General features: G+C 46.3%; 1 protein-coding gene across 1 annotated transcript; it reads left to right on the top strand.

The window, feature by feature from the left end:
* Positions 1 to 3,503: 3,503 nt before the first annotated feature.
* Positions 3,504 to 21,819, top strand: LOC103020561 (CDK-activating kinase assembly factor MAT1-like). Its single transcript, XM_028168525.2, is given in 6 exon segments — positions 3,504 to 3,733; positions 8,962 to 9,078; positions 9,268 to 9,430; positions 19,460 to 19,619; positions 19,622 to 20,235; positions 21,742 to 21,819. Coding segments are annotated over 6 exon segments (1,362 nt in total).
* The last annotated feature ends 1,019 nt before the right edge of the window (positions 21,820 to 22,838 follow it).

Genomic DNA, 22,838 nt, shown 5'->3' on the forward strand with positions numbered 1-22,838 from the left:
CCGGGCCGGAGGAGGGGGACTCAGCCTGCCATTGGGCCGGGGGCCTCGTTGACAGGAGCGATGAGCACTTTCGGGTCACCTAATATAGTCATACGGCTCAAAAAAAAAAAAAAATCCCGCTCAGCTTTTTAAAGGGGCCGCAACGCGTTTGGAAGACTCCTTTCGCTCCTGCAGCCTGAGATTTGTCCAAAACATTAGCCTGAAAATCCTACCAGGATGCATGCCCAGGAAAGGACCCGATTATTCTCCGAATCCGGCCTTTAGGCCGGGTTGGGTGGATCTGGGATTTGAAGAAATGTTCCTCAGCACCTGAAACAGAATAGGGAAGTGAAGGATTGGGTGAGGGCTGGGGGGATGGAGTTATTTCCAGGAGTCGGAAAGGCTTTATTTATTACTAACGGTATGGTGTGTCCGACTTGGAAGAGTCTGAATAAGAAGAGAAGCATTGCGGAAAGGGTTTGCTCTGGGGCGATGGCAGGAGGGGGCCATTCTGGACAATTTTGGTATTCTGTGTAGTACCCCCTTTACCAGGAGGCCAGGCTCTGGGGCCTCCTGGGTGAGTCAAGCTGAAAAGCAAGGTGGGTGGTTGTAGGACGGAGGGGCACCGCCTACAGTAGTGCAAGTGATACAAACACAACTCCAGGGGGCACCAGTCACTGCCAGTCTCTTCCCAGAGAGATGACCCTCCCCTTAATAATGAAACAAATCCAGAATCCCAGCAGAGAAACTTAGCTTCCCAGAAGAGAGCTGTCTTCTAGGGCATCCTAGCTCCCAGTGGCCTTTTCTCCTATTCTGAGGGCCCGTCATTCCGGCCTCCCTCTTTCCCCTGCCCTGCCTGCCTAGCAGCAAGGCCCCTAGGCCTTTGTCAGCACAAGGGACTCAGGTCCCAGCTCAGGTTTAGGTCTCAGGCAGGCGGGGCTCCTCTGAACCCAACGTGGCCAAGATTTCTCTGGGCCGGCTCCGAGTCGGGCGCCGCGGCGGCGGCCGGGCCAGGCGCATGGGGGGAGAGCCGGGGTGTTAATTTTTAGCCCAGGGTCAGTAAAGTAGGGATCTTCTGTCAGACAAACATGTAAGTGTTTCCCGGGAGCAAGCTACCCGGTCAGATCCTGCGCTAGCCCGCCTCATCCCTCTGGGTCCCTTGGGAGATCTGATGAAAGCTTGGGGGGGCCTTCCCATCACCCCCAGAAAACTGTAGAGAGGCGCTCTATTTTGTGTACAATTTCAGGGAGGATCCGGGCAGACAGAATGACCCCAGGTTATGGTCTCCGCCTTATCCTATCTCTAGCGATGGCGAGGCTTGTCAGGGGAAAAACGTCGACTTCCCACCACCCTAGCTTCTGCGGGAAAGTCCGGGTGGAGCGCGCGGACTTTCTGAGAATGGAGACTTGTAGGGCTCGGCTCCTTGCGGAGGGCGAGTTGGGGACCAGGGAAGAAGCGTTTGAACCAGAAGAAAGGCACACAGAGCCAAAGGCAACCTAAGGACAGGGCTCAGGGCCTTGGATTCCAGAATGTGTACTCAAGGCGCCCAGGAAATGTACGAAGCAGGTCCAGAACGTGAATCTTAGGGTGCTCAAGCCTGACGGTGAACCGTCGGTTAGGGCCACCGGGAAGGGCGCCAGTGGAGTCAAGCGTAGGCCTAACGTTGGAACTTTGCCAACCCCTCATCAAATCCAAACTCCCGGGACCTGTGACCTCCGGGCTAGGGCGAAGGAGAGCGGAGCCCCGCGCGGCGGTCGCGGAGGCTCGCAGCACTGCGACCCGGCTTCCAGGCGCCAGCCGCCGCTACCAGGCCCCCACCACCGCGGCGGAATCTCGCTTTAAGTCTTCGAGCCGGGGACCACGGCCGGTTCTGGGACTGTTAGCTTGGTCTGCGTAGAGATGCCTTTTTTCAAATGCGGGGAGTTCGCAAGCCCCAGGAACCCTCCGCACCCGCCCACTTCCCAACCTCCCAACCCGGGTTCTCTCTCGACGGATCTGCAGATCAGTGGCCTCTCTTCGGCTCTACCTCGCCACAGCTTTTGGCCAGTGTTACAGTAATTGCCTTCAGCTAACCTAGCTTGGGGGCCCGCCTCGCCTTTCAAGAATGTTTTTGGGGAATGGGAGAGGATGCCTATCGCCGAGGCGGTGACGTCTGGCAAACGAGCCACATCCGATTCAATTAAACGTCTCGCTGAAAAGAGCTCGGAGCGAGGGTCCTGGGAGCGCTGTTAAGTGAATGGGCTGGCCGGGCGGCTCGCGATGACAGTTTGAAAGATTAGTGTGAGCCGACGCCTGAAATATTACCGTTTAATGGGGGACATCGAGGCTGCATCCGGGATCTCTGTTTTTAGTGTGTGTGTGTGTGTGTGTGTGTGTGTGTGTGTGTGTGTGTTTTAAGAGAGTTCTGGAGGAAGAGAAAAATTCAGCATTTCCTCTGCAAATCAAAGCGGTGAAGATTTATCACTTATTTTCGGGTATGGGGGTTCCTAGGGCTGACCGATTTGTGGGTTAGGTGTCATGAAAAGGGGAGGAAAGAAAACTCTCCATATTTGGACAAAATCAATAAGCTTTCAACCTCCCACACCCTCTGTGAATCCGGTAATAATTTCTCTTGGATCTAAAACAGGCCTTAGCGTTGCCAAAAAGAGGAAAACGGGGCAAAACCGGATAAACACGAGCAAAATCAAAATTGGGGTGACCCATGCTGGTCTCTGCAGAGAAATGTCCAAGAGCAATTTCTAATTTTCTTCGCAGTCCTCACAACTTCTGAGTCAGTAGAAACATTTTTGTTTTCTTTACGTGAAGTTGCAATGGTTGGGGGTAGGGAGGGAGGAAACTTGATTCTCCAGTCCCACCAGGGATGCATCTTCCTTCCCAAGGGCGACTGACCTAACCTGGCCGCCTCTCTAAGCCGCACTTCGGCCAAACTAGCAGGACAAACAAACAACCTTCAGTCCAGAGAAAGCCAGAGAGAGGGAGAAAGACAAAAGGAGCAGAGAGGAGAGATCGAAAATCTATTTCCTTGCCTTTTAAAGAGTCGGTGCTTTAAGATGAGCCAAACTCCAGGATGACTTGGGAGCATTCTATGCACATAAAATATTATTAATTGAAAGCGATCGGAGCGGCCCGAGCCGGCCCCCACTTTCCTGCAATCAGCAGGGTCGGCCGCAAAAGGTATATATGATTAATTGAAAGATAAGCTGGAACTATCACCGGGAATGTCATTAATGCGCCGGGGAGACGTCCATTGGAGACAGGCGGCGTTATCCTCGGCTTTATCTTCAACAACGCCTCGCTCTCGGCCCGCGCCGGGGAAACAGATGGGGGTTTCTGTCTGGGACGCTCGCCCCGTGTTTATATTTTGGGAAGAATCGCAACTCGTGGGAGTCCCCGGCAGGCCCCCTGATAAATGAACATTAGCACTTTTTCGGACTACTGTATCAACAAAGGGGCTACGGCGCGGCAATAATTGGCGAGAAAGCAAACAGAGGGCCGAGAGCGCGCCTCTGCTCTTCGTCCGGCTGATGGATGAGCAGCGGCGGCTGCGGCCCGGCTCCCGGCCCTCGCCCCGGCTCCCCGGCCCGGCCGCGGGGCCCCTCAGCCGTCCTGCCTTCCTTCCGGGCCGGCGCTTGAGAGTGGGGGGCGACTCTGGGGGCTGCCGCCCTCGCCCCGGGCTCCGGAAGAGCCCGGGCGGCCTCCTCGGCACCGGATTTTTCCTGCCCGGGAATCGCCTTAATTCGGGTTGGCTCAGCAGGTACCAATTTCTTGCACTCCCACGGCGTGAGCCACACGCCCTCGAACGTCTTCGCGCACCCGCTTATCTCGATGGCTCCACAGAAGAGAAAGAGGCTCAGGAAGGTGAAGTGACTTGCTCAATGTCACACAGACGGAAAGTGACAGTTTCAGGATTCGAACACAGGACTGACTACAGGGCTGTGAATGTTTTCTTTTCTTGCATGTCGCTGACTCCTAGAGTCATACCAGCTGGAGAGGAAGCAAGACACTACCCACTCCCCCAATACACACTCCACGCAGCTAGAGAAGAGGACCAGGTTGTTGCACTGGGGATGCTGGGTTCACCAAAACCTTCATCGACACGGGGGCTTCTGGCATATAGTTCATCTGAGTGACAGAGAGAAAGAGAGGGAGAAATGTAAGATTCCGTCTCCCCCTCTTCCTCCACTTCCTCCATAATCTCTTCCATTCCGTCCTCTTCCTCCTTCTCCTCTTCCTCTTCCTCCTCCACCCCCCCTTCATCTCCTCCTTCCCCCCCCTTCTTCTTTGGTAACAACTTTATTATTCATCCATTTAAAGTATGCAATTCCATGACTTTTAGTACATTCACAGAGTCGCAATCATGACAAGATTCATTCTAGGACATTTTCATCAGCTCCAAAGGAAACCTGTAGGCTTCAGCCATCAACCCCACACCCTCCCCCATCTCCCATCTCCCCATCTCGAGGTAACCACTAGTTAATCTACTTTCTGTCTCTGTAGATTTGCCTATTTTGGACATTTCCTACAAATGGAATCATATAATATGTGGCCTTTTGTAACTGGCTTTTTTCATGTAGCATAATGTTTTCAAGGTTCATCCATGTTGCAGCAAGTATCAGTACTTTGTTCCTTTTTATGGCAGAATGATACCCTATTGTATGGGTATACCATATTTTGTTTCTACATTCAATGGAATGGACATTTGGGTTGTTTCCACCTTTTGGCTGTTATGAATAATCCCCCAGTCCACTTCTACCCTAAAAGCTGAGCATTTAGAGGTCTGGGGAGGATGCTTCTCCCGCCTCCCGCTATAATTAACCCTATCCTTCCCTGAAGGCTGGCTTCATGGGTATGCCAACTGTGTAGCTTCACAGGGCCTGAGCTTAGAAGGGCCTTGTGTTCTGTTGTTGCTGTCTGGAAATTCTTAATACGTTTTGGACAAGAGGCTCCACATTTCATTCATTTTGCACCGGGCTCCACAAATTATAAAGCTGGTCCTGCTTTCTGGGCAGTTTGAGCAGAGCCCTGGAAATACTATCTTCATGTCCCCAAGGCTCCTGTAATCTGCCAGGCTTGTGGCTTCCTTTGCCCCAGGGTTTAGCCTCCTCTAACCAGCTGGGACAGGCAGGAAGTCCCCTGGGCTGCTTTAAAGGCTGTCTATCCAAAGTTGCTCAGCCATAAGAAGGGCCTGGAGCCCACATAAGTGGAAAACAGTGGGCAGATCCACCTGGCTGGTGGATTTGTGTGTATATATGTATAAGTGTGTGTGTGGGGGGGTTGGGGGGGAGTGAGGGGAAAGGTTTAGAAGAGTGGGCCAGAACTTCCCCCCAGCCTCCAGGTGACTCATAGCCTAGTCACTACTGGATACTTGGCCTGATTTCTGCATCTGTTTACCTGCATTGACTGGGTGCCCACCTTGCATCAGGTGCTGGTGTTTCACAGCCCAAGACACACAGACCCTGAAGGAGGCAGAGCTGTACCAGAATGAGTACTAGACTGTGAGCCAGTACTAGTACTAGTACTACCAGTACTAGTACTGGGTTCTTGTCTTGCTTCCCACTGATTGGCTGATCTCGAGCACATCCTTTTTCCTCTCTGGTCACTGGTTTCATGTTTGTCTCCCAGGTGGTTTTAGGTGTACCTAAGGTCCCTTCCCAGCTGTGCTATTCTGGGAAACATCCCATGTTGTTACCTGGATTCACCTGGGCAGTGGGGAGGGGTGGAGAGTCATGTTGGTGGTTGTCTAACCTACAAAATGAAACTGGATAAGATGGGAAATAAGGTCCCTACCAATTGTGATATTATGCTCTTTTGGGGAATGTGGTCCATACAACAACATATTCCAAATAAAGTGAATATGTGTTACACCACATACATTTAATTCCAGATAGCTTAAAAATTTAAACTTAAGAAATGAAACAGAACAGTACTATAGATGACTAAGACAATAATTTTAGAGTGTTTATATATTTGGAAGGGTGGATAAGGAGAACTACAGACCTAGAAACCATAAAAGATGAATTGTATTACCTGACGGCATAAAAATAATTTGTGTACAGCAAAACAAAACCAGAATAGAATCAAAGAGAAAATGGCACACAGTTTAAGTGCTAGAAATAATGACCAAAAAACCGTCTAATTTCCACAATATGGAAAGAGCTTCCATGAATCAATAAGAAAATGACTCAACAAAACAATTGACAAATTGGCCAAGACTAGCAGAACTTTGCTGGTAGGAAGGAAGGAAGGAAGGAAGGAAGGAAAAAAAGAAGAAAGAAAGAGAAGGAAAAAAGAAAGGAAGAAAAAAAATTTAAAACCACGAGGCAAAGGTTTTCACTCATCAGATTGACAAAGATCACAAAATTTGATAATTACTCTGCCTAGTCACTCTTTTGCGTTGTTGATTGGAAGTGTAAACTGGGAAACCTCTTCAGCAATTTAGTACTGTCGAAATTAAAAATGCATAAGCCCTTTGAACAAGTATTTCCACTTCTAGGACGATTCTACACACACATGTATGTTTAGTAAAGTATTTTCATTGCAGTTTTAAATATTTTTAAAGAATCAAAACGTTAAAAAAAACCCAATATATCTATTGTGGAGGACTGGTTAAAAAAATTATATAGCCCATGGAACAGAATACTAGCAGCCATGAGAAAGAATTAGTTACATTTATACGTATTCTTAGGGATACTTTTGAGTCACATTAAATATCAAATCAAGATGCAGAGTTTGTGTTTTAAATATGGGCATATGTACATATATGTGGGTCTATGAAAAGTTTTTGAAGGGTAAACAAAAGGTAACGGAAACTTCTGGTGAAAAGTACTGGGGGAAGGGGGATCAGGAATAAAACATGACATTTTAGTACATTTTTTAGGACAATTTCCTCCTTTTTGTTGTTGTTGTTGTTCTTACCATATGCATGTATATTGCCTTAAAGAGATTTTTTTAAAAAACACAATCAAGATAAACTCCAAATATAGTGAGTCAAGTTATGCCTTTATAGAAGGGGAAGAGAATCCTGGGCTGTGGAAGCATCTAGGCCAGAATTCCCTGGAGTACATGTTAAAAATGCACATTTATGGGCCTCACCCCTCATCTTGGAGTTTACAAATCAATGGTGTGTATGGCTTGAAACTTCAATGAAATCTCCAGTCTCTGAGAGGGAACTGGAGCTAAGCCATCAGTGGTAGGAAGACTGAGGAGGGTGGTCAGTGGAGCTTCAGAGAGAGGGGAGTGGGGTGGCCAGCGCTCGTCCAGCACTATCCAGGGACAGGACCTCAGTGGTCCCGATTACCACCCAGCAAATTTGCTCTCATGATTTCCCCCTGACTTGTGCTTTGGTCCAGGGCTAGAGCCCAGTTTTGGGGTCAATGGGAATGCAGCTCCCCACATTAATCAATGCCTTGGTTTGCTGCTTGAAGGTGCTGTGGGTCTGGTGGCTGTGAGTGGGGCAGTAGATGAGGCTGGTGGGAAGGCCTGGTAACCCCACCCAGGTCCTGTCCCCAGGCCAGCAGAGGAGTCTGGCAGGTCCTAGTTTTCCTGGCCCCTGGCCTTGGACCCACCGTCCCTCTGTCTCTTGAGGGTCAGCCTCCAAAACTCTCTCTGAAATAGCTCTGAGTCGGAACCAGAGCTGGAATCTGTCTTAACAAGGCCAAAGTGACTCTACCCTATCTTGCAGGGTGATAAGTGGAGGTATGTCATATCTGGTTCCCCCAAAACAGAGGTGGGACCCTTGTAGTCACTGGTCTCCATAGGGAGGTGGGCCGGGCTCTGGGGCCTCTCTGGGCTCCAGGGACCCTGTTGGCCTGCTTAGCCTCTGGGAGGCCCTGCTTCCACCTCTGGGAGGGATCTCGGGGTGTCGAGCACTCCAAGTTCTGGCCTTCTCCAGGAGGCATAAGGAGCCATCGCACCTTTGCTCCAAGCGGGATAGCGCTCGTGGGAGCTGGGACACAGCGGCCAGGAAAGCCTCCTGTGGCCTTGCGTGGAATTCTCCTGTGGCTGGCCTGCCCTGGAGTCCTTCAGTGCTCAAGGAGATGACAGCCACCTATACCACACGTAAACATCAGAAAAGTTTTAGGTCCTCATTTTTCGTTGGTGTCTGAAACATAGGAGCAAAAGAACAAATGAAACAAGTCTGAACATTAAAGATATTTCCCCTTCCCAAATTTTTTCTGGGCTTGGATAGCACACACTTTTTCTTGTCCCTACAAGGGGCTGTATAAGCATCTTCTGTTCTTGTTTTTGTTGGTTTCCTTAACAATTGTTTTATATTCACATCACTGAATATCCTAATTATACATTTTGAATAAGTAATACACCGTAAAAACAAAACAACAATGAAAACTCAAAATAAACACGTAAACAGGGAAATACAATGTAAAGTATTCCAGGCCTCTCTCCAGCCACCCAGTTTCCTTCCCTAAAGACAAAGTTGTTTCCAGGTTTATTTATTTTTAAAATCAACTTTATTGAGGCATAATGTACCTAGAACAAAATGAACACAGTTTAAGTGTACAGTTCGATGAATCTTGACACATGAATAAACCCGTGCAAGGACCACCACAATCAAGCTACAAAAACATTTTAAAAAATATAAAAACATTTGCATAACCTTAAAAGGTTTCCTTCTGCCCCTTCTCAGTTAATTCCCACCACCATCCAGCTTAAAAAAAAAAATCCTTCTGGGGACATTTCCTGCAAATTTAAGTCTTATTTATTATACATTTGTTTTTGTTTTTGTTTCTCTGAGAGGAACTACCTTCGGCTGACTCCTTTGCATTTTTGACTTGACAGTTTTCGTTAATAGTATCTTTGTGTAAGCCACTTTCTCATGCTTTGTGGGGTATGTTTCTATAACCGAATTTATCCTGGGTCCCTAGATGTCACCCGCTTTAAAACACGTGTTAAGGTTTGCCAGATCGCTTTTAAACTTCCGTTGTCGTTTGGTGTTGATTTCGTGCTTTCTCCTCTGTCCCGCAGTCCGCCCCCGGCTGCAAACCGCTCCAGCGAAAACAGCGAGGGGAGGCGGAGAGAACCAAGACGCTGCAACTTGTCCCTCAGGATCCCGTCGCTGAAGGTCATAGCTGGAAAAGTCAGGTGACATTCGAGTCGGATAGACAACGATTCGGAAAACGGTGAAGAGGAAAATGGATTCTGTAGGGCCGGTGAACACCTGCCCGCTGGGTGTACAGCTCGGGAGCCGCGGCTTTGGAAGAGCCCTTGGCGTGAACGCGAAGCTTTGGGAAAAGCCGAGCTGGGCAAACGGACGCCTGTTTTTGCCCAAAGCGCGGGGGGCTCGCGGGGTCTGCAGTGCTGCAGCTTGGGCTGGGGTCTTCGGCCGCGGCTTTCCGGAGAGAGCTTCAAGAGTCGCGCCCAGATCTGTGTGGCCTCCCTGGCTCGGGCCGACACCGCGGCCCCCGGAGCTTCTACCCTGGATCGCTGCGGCCTGGTCAGTGTCGAATTGAAGCTGGCAATGGGCGATCGAACCTTCCTAGGCCCGCCACCTTTCCTTCTTCCGCAACTTCCTTCCTTGTCTCATCTTCCAGCCTGCTCTGCGAAATGCAGCGACGTTTCCACAGCCCGGCGGAGCGCACTGAGAATGCCTAGGGTGCAAATTGTTGCATAGAAAAAAACCATTCGATTCCGTGCAATTCGGTTCAGTCGATATTTCTTAGGAGCCTCCCCGGGGCATGGCGCAGGGGACCCGGAGGCCAACAAGCTTCGGGATTCCGGAGCAAATTCGGTGTCAGTAGCGGGATATCGCTGATGGCCTTCAGCGCTCCCAACAGATTGGCGAAATGCGGGAATGCAGGCACAAAATGAGCGCACTCTAAAGGGCCGTGTTGACGCCTCCCCACACTTTAAGTGTACACATGACAGTTGCAGACATTCAAGCACTTAAAAGGAGCACAGTGGAGCGTTCACTTTTGGGACGTGTGTCTGTGGAATACGTTCACAGAGACCAGTAACCCGCTTTGAATGTGCTTACTGGTAAGCTTTAAGTTTGCTGAAACGACACGGGTACACATACACGTACTTTAAGTGCATAGTCACTTTCTTGGTGTGTGCTTTAAGTGCACACGGTCAAACAAAAATTCAAAGGGTACAGCAAGTCATCCTGTGAAATTCCCCTTTGCCCTCCTCTCCGCTCTTGCCCTGCAGAGCCGTTCTTGGCACACACGCGGGTGTGCCCTCTGCGGTGTACATGTGTCCCTGCGCCCTAATTGGGCGTCGCCTGTGCAGACCCTCCGTTGTGTGTGGAGAGCTGTGGCCTTGTATCTCTAGGTAGGGAACATCTTTTGTCTCTCTGCAAGAAGCTTTCCTCCGGGAAAGATAAAGTAATCGATAGGGTCTTTTAAATAGCTCCGCGTTTCCTGTCGGGAGAGGAGTATCAGCGCGCGCACCAAATCTGCTCTGGTATGTCACCTTATCTCCCGTCCCCGCTGTTGTCCCCAAACGCCGCCTGTCAAGGGAGACGCCACCCGCATTAGGACCCAGACTGGGGCCCTTCCGCTCGGGGTCACGCGCAGCGCCCTCGGCTAGGCCCAGCCGCCCCTTCGGGGGTCCCGGAGGGTGGGGCGAAGAGGCGGGGGCCAGGATGAAGGTGCGGGGGGCTTAGAACTCCCACTCGGGCCCAGGAGGAAATTAACAGGCTGAAATCGACCCGTCTGGGGGAAGCCTTGGGGTGCAGATCACTCGCGGGGGAGGGGACGGTTTCTTTTTTCTTTTCTTCCAAGGAAATAGTTGTTGAGAGCAGCGCTTTGGCGACTCTGTGGGCAACCTTGCTTGCCGGCGTCCGGAGGAAAATCGGCTTTGTCATTTGGAGAGGGCCGCCAGGGCTTCAGGAAGCGCCTGCCCGGCGCCAGGTTACCTTTCGCACTGCGGTAGAGTGAGGTTTCGCCAGCCTCCGGGTGACCTGTGCGAGGAGAGGAGAGGAGAGAACTCCCAAGCCCTGAGGGTCGGTGGGACCTCCAAATCCGGCCACCGGTCTAGCCTCTGGCGGCGTCACCTGTCCAGCTTGCTGCAAGTTGGAGTCGGAGCTGCCTGCAGCCGGGCCTGAGGACAGGGCGCAGAGGAAAGATGCAACCAAGGCTGGTCTTCCAGCCTTCGCAAAGGCCCTGTGGCCGGCCTCGGCTTTCCCTTCCCGTGGTGAACCCTCAGCAGAGATCTGCAGGCCAGGCTCCGCGCCGAAATGTTTTTAGATGTGGTGATCTGCCGGTAGGCCCTGGGCCTTCCTGGATGTCTAAGCACTGTTACCCTAGTCTCCTCATTTTTCTTTATGTATCAAAGTAGGTTTTATCCAGGTTCTTTTTAAAGAAATATAATCTGATAACAATAACAAATACATTTCAATCCCCTTAAGGATGCGCACAGCCACCAACCATCTAGGAAGGTGGGATTCAGACTCCCTTTATTTCCAGCCTCATAATTCCTTACAGGGTTCCTTTTTTTCTGGGAAGCTGGAGGGGGCGGGGGCGGTGGGGATTTCTTCTTGGCTTCAATACAGACTTGCTCCCTTCCAACTTGCCCAGGATCATCAGGATTACTCCAACTGCTGACAGAGGACCACCCACCAAACACATACAGAGGAAAATGCAGGCCTTGGGAAAATTTGGGTTCTCATTTATCAGGGTTTATTTATTCAAATACAAATTATTATGGAGAAATTAAGTAGGGGAAAACATCACCTTTCTCCCTCATGGAGAGGAGCAGGCATTTCTGAATCTTCCCATTCTTTAAGAACTCGGTCTAGGTCTTCCTACTCCCTGCGGGCCTTTCCATTTTATTTTATGTGTAATTAAAAAAATACTGAATTTGATTATTATGAAATTGGTTGTGGCAGTGGAGGGGAGACTCTAGCTGTGTGTCTTGCAGGGTGGGTCATATGTACTGTGTGCTATATTGAAACTAGCAGAATGTGAACTGGACACCGCCATGCCATCTGTTTGAGTTACACTGGTGACCTAGTTATTCAGTCCTGGGTAGATCTGGAGATGGCCCACCTGGATGGGGAGAGCTGCTTCCCCCACTCTTCCAGGGCAGTGGCCCTCACAAAAAGCTATTCTGAATGAACACTTCTGTAGAAGTAATCCAGGGTGCTTTGTTTCTTTTCTTCTAACAGAATGTGTGGGGTGAGAGTTGGGGAGTTGTAAGAGTGGTGAGAACAGCCAAGGGTAGATCAGGTGTGGACCCTCAGTACCTTGCTGTCTCCCTAGATGTGGCCGTCATCTTCTAGAAGCTCTAGGTACTTTTCTTTAGGGGAAGCTGTACTGCTTGTCCATAAGAAGTGGTGAGAGGGGACTTGGGACCAGGCGGCCCTGGGAGCAGTTCTCGGCCAGTTCCTGGGTCCTGAGCAGTGATCCTGGGCAGTGACTTTGGGAGATGCTCCTTCGGTTAAGGGAGTGAGCTTTGTTTGTTCCTGTGACAAACCCTGGGGTGTCCTACGCCCTGACCCAGTCCAGCAGTGCACTTGCTCCCCCCCGCTGAGCACGTATGTGGCTCTGAAGCCTTCCCAGTTTTTGGAAACTTTTCTTTCCAGCATCACACGGAAGCGAACAAAGTAAAAGTGAACAGCCCTGTCAGTTTTCACAAACTGAACACGGTTGTGTAATTAGTACCCAATTCAAGAAATGGGACATTACCAGTACCTAGAAGCCCCTTCCCCTTTCCTCCAGGATAATTACTATTCCGACTTCTAACAACATAGATTAGGTTTGTCTATTTTTGAACTTCACATATATCTAATCATATAATATAGACTCTTTGTGTCTGGCAATTTTTACTCAATATATGTTTGTGAGATTCATCTACATTGTTTGTAGTTGTAGTTAGCTCCATTTAATTTGTAACACTTCATTGTATGAAAATACTACTACTGACCCATTCTCTCTCTTTTAATTGAAATATAGTTGGTTTACAATGTTGTGTTAGTTTCAGGTGTACAGCAAAGTGATTCAGATATATGTGTATATATATATATATATATATATATATATATATATACATATGTTTGTGTGTATGTGTGTGTGTGTGTGTGTATTCTTTTTTTTGGATTATTTTCCATTATAGGTTATTACAAGATATTGAATATAGTTCCCTGTGCTATACAGTAAATCTTGTGGTTGTTTTTTATTTTTATTTATTTATTTTTATTGGAGTATAGTTGCTTTACAATGTTGTGTTAGCTCCTACTGTACAGCCAAATGAATTAGCCATACATATACATATATCCCCTCCCTTTTGGATTTCCTTCCCATTTAGGTCACCACAGAGCATTGAGTAGAGTTCCCTGTGCTATGCAGTAGGTTCTCATTAGCTATCTATTTTATATATAGTAGTATATATACGGCAATGCCAATCTGCCAATTCATCCCACCCCCCCACCTTTTCCCCAAGCAAACCATAAGTTTTTTTTCCACATCTGTGACTCTATTTCTGCAAATCAGTTCATCTGTACCATTTTTCTAGATTCCACATATAAGGAATATTATATTTGTCTTTCTCTTTTTGACTTACTTCACTCTGTATGACAATCTCTAGGTCCATCCATGTTGTTGCAAATGGCATTATTTCGTTCCTTTTTATGGCTGAGTAATATTCCACTGTGTATATGTACCACATCTTTATCCATTCTTCTGTTGATAGACATTTAGGTTGCTTCCATGTCTTGGCTATTGTAAATAGTGCTTCAGTGAACATTGGGGTGCATAGATCCTTTCGAATTATGGTTTTCCCAGATATATGCCCAGGAGTGGGATTGTTGGATCATATAGTCATTCTATTTTTAGTTTTTTAAGGAACCTCCATACTGTTCTCCATAGTGGCTGTACCAATTTACATTCCCACCAACAGTGTAGGAGAGTTCCCTTTGCTCCACACCCTCTCCAGCATTTACTGTTTGTAGATTTTTTGATGATGGCCATTGACCGGTGTGAGGTGATACCTCATTGTAGTTTTGATTTGCATTTTTCTAATAATTAGTGATGTTGAGAATCTTTTCATGCGTTTTTTGGCTATCTGTATGCCTTCTTTGGAGAAATGTCTATTTAGGTCTTCTGCCCATTTTTTGATTGGGTTGTTTGTTTTTTTGATATTGAGCTGCATGAGCTGTTTGTATATTTTGGAGATTAATCCTTTGTCAGTTGCTTCATTTGCCAATGTTTTCTCCCATTCGGAGGGTTGTCTTTTCCTTTTGTTTATGGTTTGTTTTTTATTTTCATTACTCTAGGTGGTGGATTGAAAAGATCTTGCTGTGATTTATGTCAAAGAGTGTTCTGCCTATGTTTTCCTCTAAGAGTTTGTTTATCTATTTTATATATGGTAGTGTATATCTGTTAATCCCATATTCCTAATTTATCCCTACCCCCATCTTCCCTTTGGTAACCATAAGTTTGTTTTCTATGTCTGTAGATATGTTTCTGTTTAATAAATAAGTTCATTTGTATTAATTTTTAGATTCCACATATAAGTGATGTCATATAATACTTGTCTTTCTCTGTCTGACTTCACTTATTAGTATGATAACCTTTAGGTTCATCCATGTTGCTGCAAATGGCAATATTTCATTCTTTTTTAGACCCTTTCCCTCTTAATGCATTTTTGGGTGGGTTCCAGTTTCTGACTGTTATGAATAGTGAGTGCTGCTATGGACACCCTAGCACATGTCTTTTGTTGAACATATGTGTACATTTCTATTGGGTATATATCTAGGAGTGGAATTGCTGGGCCAGAGGATATTCATAAATTCAATTTTAGTAGATTCTACTCAACAGTTTTCCAATTTACAGTTGTACCAGTTTATACTCATGCTGGCAGTGTTTGAGAATTGCAGTTGCTCCACATCCTTGCCAACACTTGGTGTAATCAGTTTTTAATTTTAGGCCATTCTGATGAGAGTGTAGGGCTATCTCAGTGTGGTTTTATTTTGCCTTTCCCTACTGACTAATGAAATTGAGCAACTTTTCAAACGTTCATTGGCTTTTTGAATGTCCTCTTTTGCGAAGGGCCTGTTTAAATCTTTTGTCTTTTTCTTACTGATTTGTGGGAATTCTTTATATATTTGTTTCCAGTGTCTTGTTGGATATTTACTTACTGTGAATATCATCTCCCAGTTTGTGATTTGCATTTTTACTCTCTTAATGCCATAGCAACCATTTTTGGCTCTGGCCTTGTGACATGGTTCTGACCTTGAGGTAGTAGCACTGCTGGTTCATATGTCTGGGGTATCTGTGGCTGAGTAGCTTCTTGGGTTCTGGGCAACCAGCCCTGCTGTCCATGGTAAACTCCTTGAAGACATAACGCATGTTTGATTCTGCTTGTTTTCCTCATAGTTGCCAGAGCATTGTTTCTGCTAAGAATATTTTAGTCACTCATTAAATAGGGGAAACTCCAATAAAACCCTTTGGATTTGAAGGAGAGGGCAGAAATCACGATTATGTATCCTTTTTTATGCATTGTGGTGGATCAAATATTTACATAGCAATTTAAGTGGGATAATTTAAACTCCATGGGTTTTTAAAACATAGACAATGTAAATGTAGAGATGTAGATGAGATATCCTACACCCTCTTAAGGTCCCAATCCTAGTCCCGCCTCCTGATTGCTGCAGCCCAGGAAGAGCCCCTCTCTTAGAACATGAGTGAAACATGAGTATAATTGTGTACAATCCTTCTGGAAAGCAATTTGGGAATTCTCATTTTATGAATCTTTGCAAATATATGAGGTGAAAACATCAGACTATAATTATTTTAAATTATTTTGATTATTTTCAAATGTTTGTAATCCATTTGTATTTTTCTTTTTAAAAATGTATCACCTATTTGCATTATCTATTTATCTATTGAGATCTTCATTTTTTCTTATTGATTTTTATGAGCTCTTTATATTAGCTAGTATCCTTTTGTCATTTTAGTGTATGCTACCAGTATTTTTACCATTTGTCTTCTTAAAGCCTTCTTTTTTATTTTAAGGCACCTGATGATAATATATAAAGGACATACTCAAACACTGGTGGGGTTTTGTTTCCCAGTTAGGACTGGCCATGGGCCAATGGCAGAATGAAGGCTGGGTGCATCAGGGCCCCAGGCCACTGAACCAGCTGCCCTGAGTCAGTGGGGGTTCCATAGGACAAAGGCTGTTCCTACTCTGGTCTAAAAGACCACGAAGAGCCCACAAGTGGCTGACATTAGAGATTGGTCAAGCCTGGAGGGCTGCCTTCCTTGAAATTTCCATCCTGGGCCCCAAAGCTGGTGAAGATGGGATGTGGGATGGAGGTGGAAGTATCATTGGCTACTTCTAGGACAGAAGGGAATTCAGAGCAGGTAAACCAACAGAAAGAGGTGAGGAAAGAAGGGTCCTGGAGTTTGGGCTGGGGGTGGTTTTGGGGAGCATCCAGAATAAAGGAAGGCATCAGAAATGCCAGGCAGTGAGTCTTGTGGGCAGTGATTTGGAGCTCAAGCTTTGGAGTAGGGCTGTTTTCATTGTTTAACCTCCCTGAACCTTGATGTTCCCATCTGTAAAATGGGAATAATACTCATACTTCTTCAAAAGATGACTGTTTGGGAATTAAAGAAGATAGTGTAGTAAAGCAAAGATTCTTTGGCCCTTCTCCCATGGGGGGTGGGGTAGGTGGGTATGTCCTTTCCCTTTGAATGTGGGGCAGGTTTGACACTGCTTCTATCAATATAACCGGTAAAATACTATAGAAGTGGCACCACATGACTTCTGTGGCTAGATCAGAAAAAGCCATGTAACTTCTGTTTTTCTGTTTGCTGGAACATTTGCTCTTGGAGCCATGAGGTACCACATAAGAAGTCTGACTACCCTGAGGCCACCATGCTGTGAGGAAGCTCAAGCCATAGGAAGAAACCACGTGTAAGTCCGCTGACTGACAGTTCCGGATGAACCAGCTTTCTAGTCATTCCAGCTCAGGAGTCAGACCTGTGAGTGATGCAGCTTCCAGATGATTCCAGCACCCAGCTGTTCCAGTTTTCATGGCTGAGGCCCCAGACTTCATAGAGCAGAACAAGCCATCCCTGCTATGTCCTGTTCAAATTCCTGACCCACAGAATCAGTGAATATAATAAAATGGTTGTTTTCATATCACTAAGTTTTGGGATGGCTTGTTAGGCAGCTGTAGATAACCAGAACACTGTTCAAGCAAAAAGATTTAGCATACTGTTTGCTTGGTAGTACGTGCTTACTAAACAGGGGCCCTTAATAGTATTATTGGTGACGGAGTTAACCTGGAATGGAGAACACAAGGCTTTTAAGGGAAAAAAAGCAGACAGGCCTGCTGTGGGAAAGTTGATCCAAGATGATTTCAGGCATTCCACCTGTACTGTTTCTTCATTTTGGCTCCAGTGTTAGACCCCCTTCCTTCCATAGTTCTAAACTGCAAATAACCACAAAAGAAGGTGGTTGGAGGGCCTTAGCATTTTCTCTTTTTGCACCCCACCTCCTCTTCTAAAAACATTCTAGAGTGGCGTTGGCAAAGGTTGTAAGCTGGAGTGGAGCTTGGGGAATGTAGGGGTGAGGAGCAGAGGAGATGTGAGAAACCATTTTGTTGCTCCAACTATAAAGCCATAGAACTACAGTAAGCATAAAAATAATTGTGCAGAGTAAGAGTAACCCCTTGCCTCTGGGCACTGCTTTTCCGTTTAGGAAGTGCCTGTCTTCCCGTGCGTTACCTTGTCTTCAGGTATTTGAGGGCAGAGAATACATTCTAACACACTTCCAGGCAGGTTGTGGGTGTACAGCAAATGCTTTCGGATTGATCATTTGAAACCCACCCAGCAGTGACTTTGGATGAAGTCTCTGCGCGTGCGCAGTGCCTCCTGCACAGGAAGGGGGTCTTTCCGTGGCTGTGATTCAGCCTTCCAGTGCGCCCTGATCAGGTTCACCTGCTTATGTCTCCCTCCCCGGGGGGCTCAGAGGTGACAACTAAGGGGTGCTACATCTGGGGGCTCAGACCTGCAGAAGGGAAAGCCTTGGATGAAGCAAACATGGTCAGATTTAGAGCTGCAGCAGAAGTGTCGGAGATGGTGTCCAGGACCCGGCAACACCCTGGGGCAACATCCTGGGCGGGGTGGGGGTGAGGGGGGGTGTTCCAGGAAAACTGGGCCTGGGCCTGGGTGCCGAACCTTCTCGGGTTTCCGTGGTGAGCGCCACCCAGCACTCTTTAGATCTAAGAGGCGTCTCCTCCCTCTGAAGAGCGGTAAGGCAGAGCAGTACCAAGAGGACATCTGGACAGTCACCGCGGCGCAGGCCACGCCCCGCTCCCGGGCTTCCTCCTCGCTCTTGCTTCTCTTGCACATCACCTTGACCTTCTCACTTGCCGAGGCTGCCCCAGACACGGGTCCGCCTGCCCGCTCTTCATTCTGCTGGGCTGCCTTAGCTGCTGGTTGCTTTTCCTAGAGGACCGGAAGAGAGGCAGGGAGGTTGAACGAGAAAAGAGAGATTGAGAGCGAAGAGAGATGGTGATGGAGGTGGCGATGGGGGGGTGGGGTGGGGGAGGGGCGGGGGCGGGGGAGGCGGGAGGCGCGGGGAGAAACTTCGAGGGAAAGGAGTTTCCAGGTGTGACGGAATGCCCCCAGCCTGGCCTCGGAAGGCAGCTGTGGGTGAGGCGAAGGAAAACTCTCCTCTCTCTCCTCTCCCTCCTCTCCCTCCTTTCTCTCCTCTACAAGGAGACAGACAGCGGCCAGGTGTTAGGGAGGGAGAGTGGGCATCAGATGATTTTTTTTTTATATTAGCACTTTAATATCCATGCTTTTCAAGGTGGAAGTGAAAGGTATTACATACTTTGACATTGTGATCACTTTTAAAAAAATTTTTTTAATTTAATTTTATTTATTTTTTTACACAGCAGGTTCTTATTAGTCATCAGTTTTATACACATCAGTGTATACATGTCAATCCCAATCGGAGAGCGGGCATCAGATGATTAAAGGACATTTAGCTTTGATGAAAACGTTCATCTGCTTGTTTAACTATGGTGAGAGGGCCTTTCTTTTAATCGGCTAAATGTGGCTGAGTGGGGGTGAAGTAGGCAGTAAATCATTTTGTGTCAGAGGGAACTCTTCTGTGTGAAGCAGGGGCGTGAGCCCCAGCGGAGGAATCCAGTGGATAATCTGCCTCTCACTAGCTTTGCGAGCCCGCCAACTCCTTCCCTTAGTTGTGAAGATGGGAAGAGTAACTATACCAGCTTCTCGCTGTTGTCATGAAAATGAATCGTGACCCTTTGTATTCACTACCTAGCTCAAGACCAAACAGGGAGGGTAAAGGTTAATTTCTCCCTCCCCACACGCCCCCAACTCGCTGAACCTCCTGTCTTTTTTTTTTTTTTTAATGAGGATAATCACACCTGTCAATTTCAGGTTATTGACCAGAATAACCAGAAACCAGGGGAAAGATACTATACACATGTAAGCAATAACTTTTCACTATTGGGAATATGCCTTTGAAGAAATTGCCTCCCCAGGGGGGCAGGGAGAGGTGGGCAGCCGGACCAGGCTGGTGGGGAAGGTGTGAAAGTTGCGTGGATTTACTCTTTGTGAGAGGAGCTGGAAACTGTCCTGAGTGTGGCACTCCACATAGAAAGAGCAACTTCAGGGTACAACTCTTTGAAGATCCTACTGTTGACAGGAAGTTGAGATTCAGAAAAAAGTGCTAAAGATATACAATAAAAGGGAAGAAGACTTTCCTAGTCTAAGAGAATATAATGATTTCCTGGAAGAAGTGGAAGAAATTGTTTTCAACTTGACCAACAACGTGGATTTGGACAACACCAAAAAGAAAATGGAAATAGACCAAAAGGAAAACAAAGATGTCATTCAGAAAAATAAGTTAAAGCTGACTCGAGAACAGGAGGAATTGGAAGAAGCTTTAGAGGTAGAACGACAGGAAAATGAACAAAGAAGACTGTTTATACAAAAAGAAGAACAACTGCAGCAGATTCTAAAAAGGAAGAATAAGAAGGCTTTTTTAGATGAACTGGAGAGTTCTGATCTCCCCGTTGCTCTACTTTTGGCTCAGCATAAACATAGATCTACCCAGTTGGAAATGCAACTTGAGAAACCTAAACCTATAAAACCAGTGACATTTTCCACAGACATCAAAATGGGTCAACATATTTCATTAGCACCCATTCAAAAGCTTGAAGAAGCTCTATATGAATACCAACCACTGCAAATAAAGACTTGTGGACCACAAGTTCCTGAGCTTGAGATGCTAGGAAGACTTGGGGCTTCCCTGGTGGTGCAGTGGTTGAGAATCCGCCTGCCAATGCAGGGGACATGGGTTCGAGCCTTGGTCCAGGAAGATCCCATATGCTGCGGAGCAACTAAGCCCATGTGCCTGCGCTCTAGAGCCTGCGAGCCACAACTACTGAAGTCCGCGTGTATAGAGCCCATGCTCCGCAGCAAGAGAAGCCACCGCAATGAGAAGCCCATGCACCGCAATGAAGAGTAGCCCCCACCCGCCACAACTAGAGAAAGCCCACGCGCAGCAACAAAGACCCAACACAGCCAAAAATAAAGAAATAAGATAAATTTATTTTAAAAAATTACATTTGAAAGATTATGGAAATGGCCATGAATAATAACACAAAAATAAAATGTACAACAGTTAGTACAAAGGATAGGAAGAGGGAAAAAACTTTGCTGTTGTAATGTTCCTACACTATACATGAAGAGGTATAATAGTATTTGGAGATATTTAGTATAAACCCTAGAGCAACAGCTACAAATGTAAAGCAAAGAGGGATAGTCAGTAAGCCAGTAGCAGAGTAAATAATGAGATCATTAAAAATACTCCATTAATGAAAAGGAGGGCAGGAAAAGAGAGGCAAAAAATAAAGAAATGGTATAATTAGGAAACAAATATCATGGTGGTAGATTTAATCTTAACTGTATCAGTAATTACATTAAATGTAAATGTTCTAAACAAGCACTATCCAATAAAGCTTTTTGAAATGGGGAAAAAAAAAAACAAAAAAAGAAGAAATTGCTTCCGCGCGCCCTCCACCCCTTTTAAACAGTGAATTGCATGTTTGGTTTGTTTTAAGAGAAGGAAAGAAAAGGATGTAAAAAACAACAACAAAAACCAAATAGACACAAGGTCTCACCTTAAGGGAAAACCTTCCACCCAGATGTCCCAGTATCCTGGATGGTGGAAGTAGAAAGAAACACCTTTTGCATTCCCACAATAGGAACAGGGGCTGAGGGCAGGCCTTGGTCCACCAGCCTGAGTCTTTGATTTGGAGCATTAGAAGCAGGGCTTATTCTGGACAAGGCAGTCTTTACCAAGAGATGGCCTGTTTCTAAGTTGCGGAGTCTTTAAGCATCATTCAGTACGTACAGTGAAAGAAGATCATCTTCCTGTAGGGTGGGGCGGGGGAGTTCTGAGTGGACTTCCTATCTTCCACCAGTTTTTGGCAGCACGATTCTAGGTGAAATCAGATTCTAGCCAGGAATCTGGCAGTGGAAAGTTGGCTAGAAGAGAAGGATGTTCTTTTGTATCCTAGTTGGGTTAGGAATCCCCTGGAGTTCTTGTTTATTACAGATTCTTGGGCCCCACCTCAGAAATTCCTATTTTGCGGGGCTCAAGAGTCTGCTTTTTAAACAGGCTCCCCAGGCTATTTTGATGGCAGAGGTTTTCCTGTGTGCACATTGACAGAGCTTCAGTCTAAGTATCTGAGAGCAGTGTCCTGTCTCTCTGTTGTGACAGAGGCACCGTGGGATGCACCGTGACTCCCGTTTCTAGGTGGAGAACAAGCAAGGCGGCCCTCAGAAAGCTGTCTTTCAGCGGCTGGGCAGGCTAGTGCAGCCCCATGGCCCTTGAGGCTGGCTGTGGCCAAACTTAACAAAAATGCAGACAGTCTTTGGCTGATTAATTGATTTTATTCTTATTTTTATTTATTTATTTTTTTGATGCATTGATTTTAATACTGTGTTTCCACAAACCTCATTCATAGATTTTGTTAGCTTCACATCTCATGTTCTGCCTCCTTATTTTTTAAAATTTCCAGTTCTTGTTGTTTTATAAAATTATGTAAGTAGTGAATATATCCTCTGTAAAAATTTCAAAATCCTAGACAAATCACTCCATTTTCCTAATCCCACTTCCCTCCCCAGAGATAACTTGTTACCTGGTGTGTGTCCTTCTAGCCCTGAGCTGTTGAATAACACCATAGCCATAAGCCACATGCGGCTTTTGAGCCCTTGAAATGTGGGTCCTAAGAATTGAGACTGCTGTAAGTGCAATTTTGAGGATTTAGTACAAAATAAGTAAAATAAGATTAATAATTTTTTATATTGATTTACGCCATATTTTGGATACATTGGGTTCTATAAAATAAATTTCACTTTGTAAAAATATGGATCTTGAAAATTTTAAATTACATAGTGGCTCACTTTATATTCCTATTAGACAAGGTTGTTCTAGACCTTTCATACATCTACACTCACAAGTACAAAGAAAAGACAACTGGGATCATTCTTGTTGCATTGATCAACCATTTGCTATTTTTCTCTTGCCAAACTGCCTTGGAGATCTTTCCATGTTAATACATATAGATCCACCTTTTTCTTTTAAATTGATGGAGAGTATTCCATATTACAAGCCTTGATCGATTAAACCATTTCCTATTGATAGACATTTGGATTGTTTCCATGTTTCCCTGTTACAAACTAACGAACATCGCTGCTCTTTGGCTTTGGCTTTTTAAAATTTATTTTTGAAATATATGTTATCTCTGGCTTTTCTTTTTTTAATCCCCACATCTCTTGGCTTGCCGGGCTATCTGGGGCTTTCCAGATTCTTATTGAAAAGCATAGGTGGTGACCGGGTCAAAGGTAGAG

Source organism: Balaenoptera acutorostrata, chromosome 2 (genome assembly GCF_949987535.1).
Source record: "Balaenoptera acutorostrata chromosome 2, mBalAcu1.1, whole genome shotgun sequence".
Lineage (NCBI taxonomy): Eukaryota > Metazoa > Chordata > Mammalia > Artiodactyla > Balaenopteridae > Balaenoptera > Balaenoptera acutorostrata.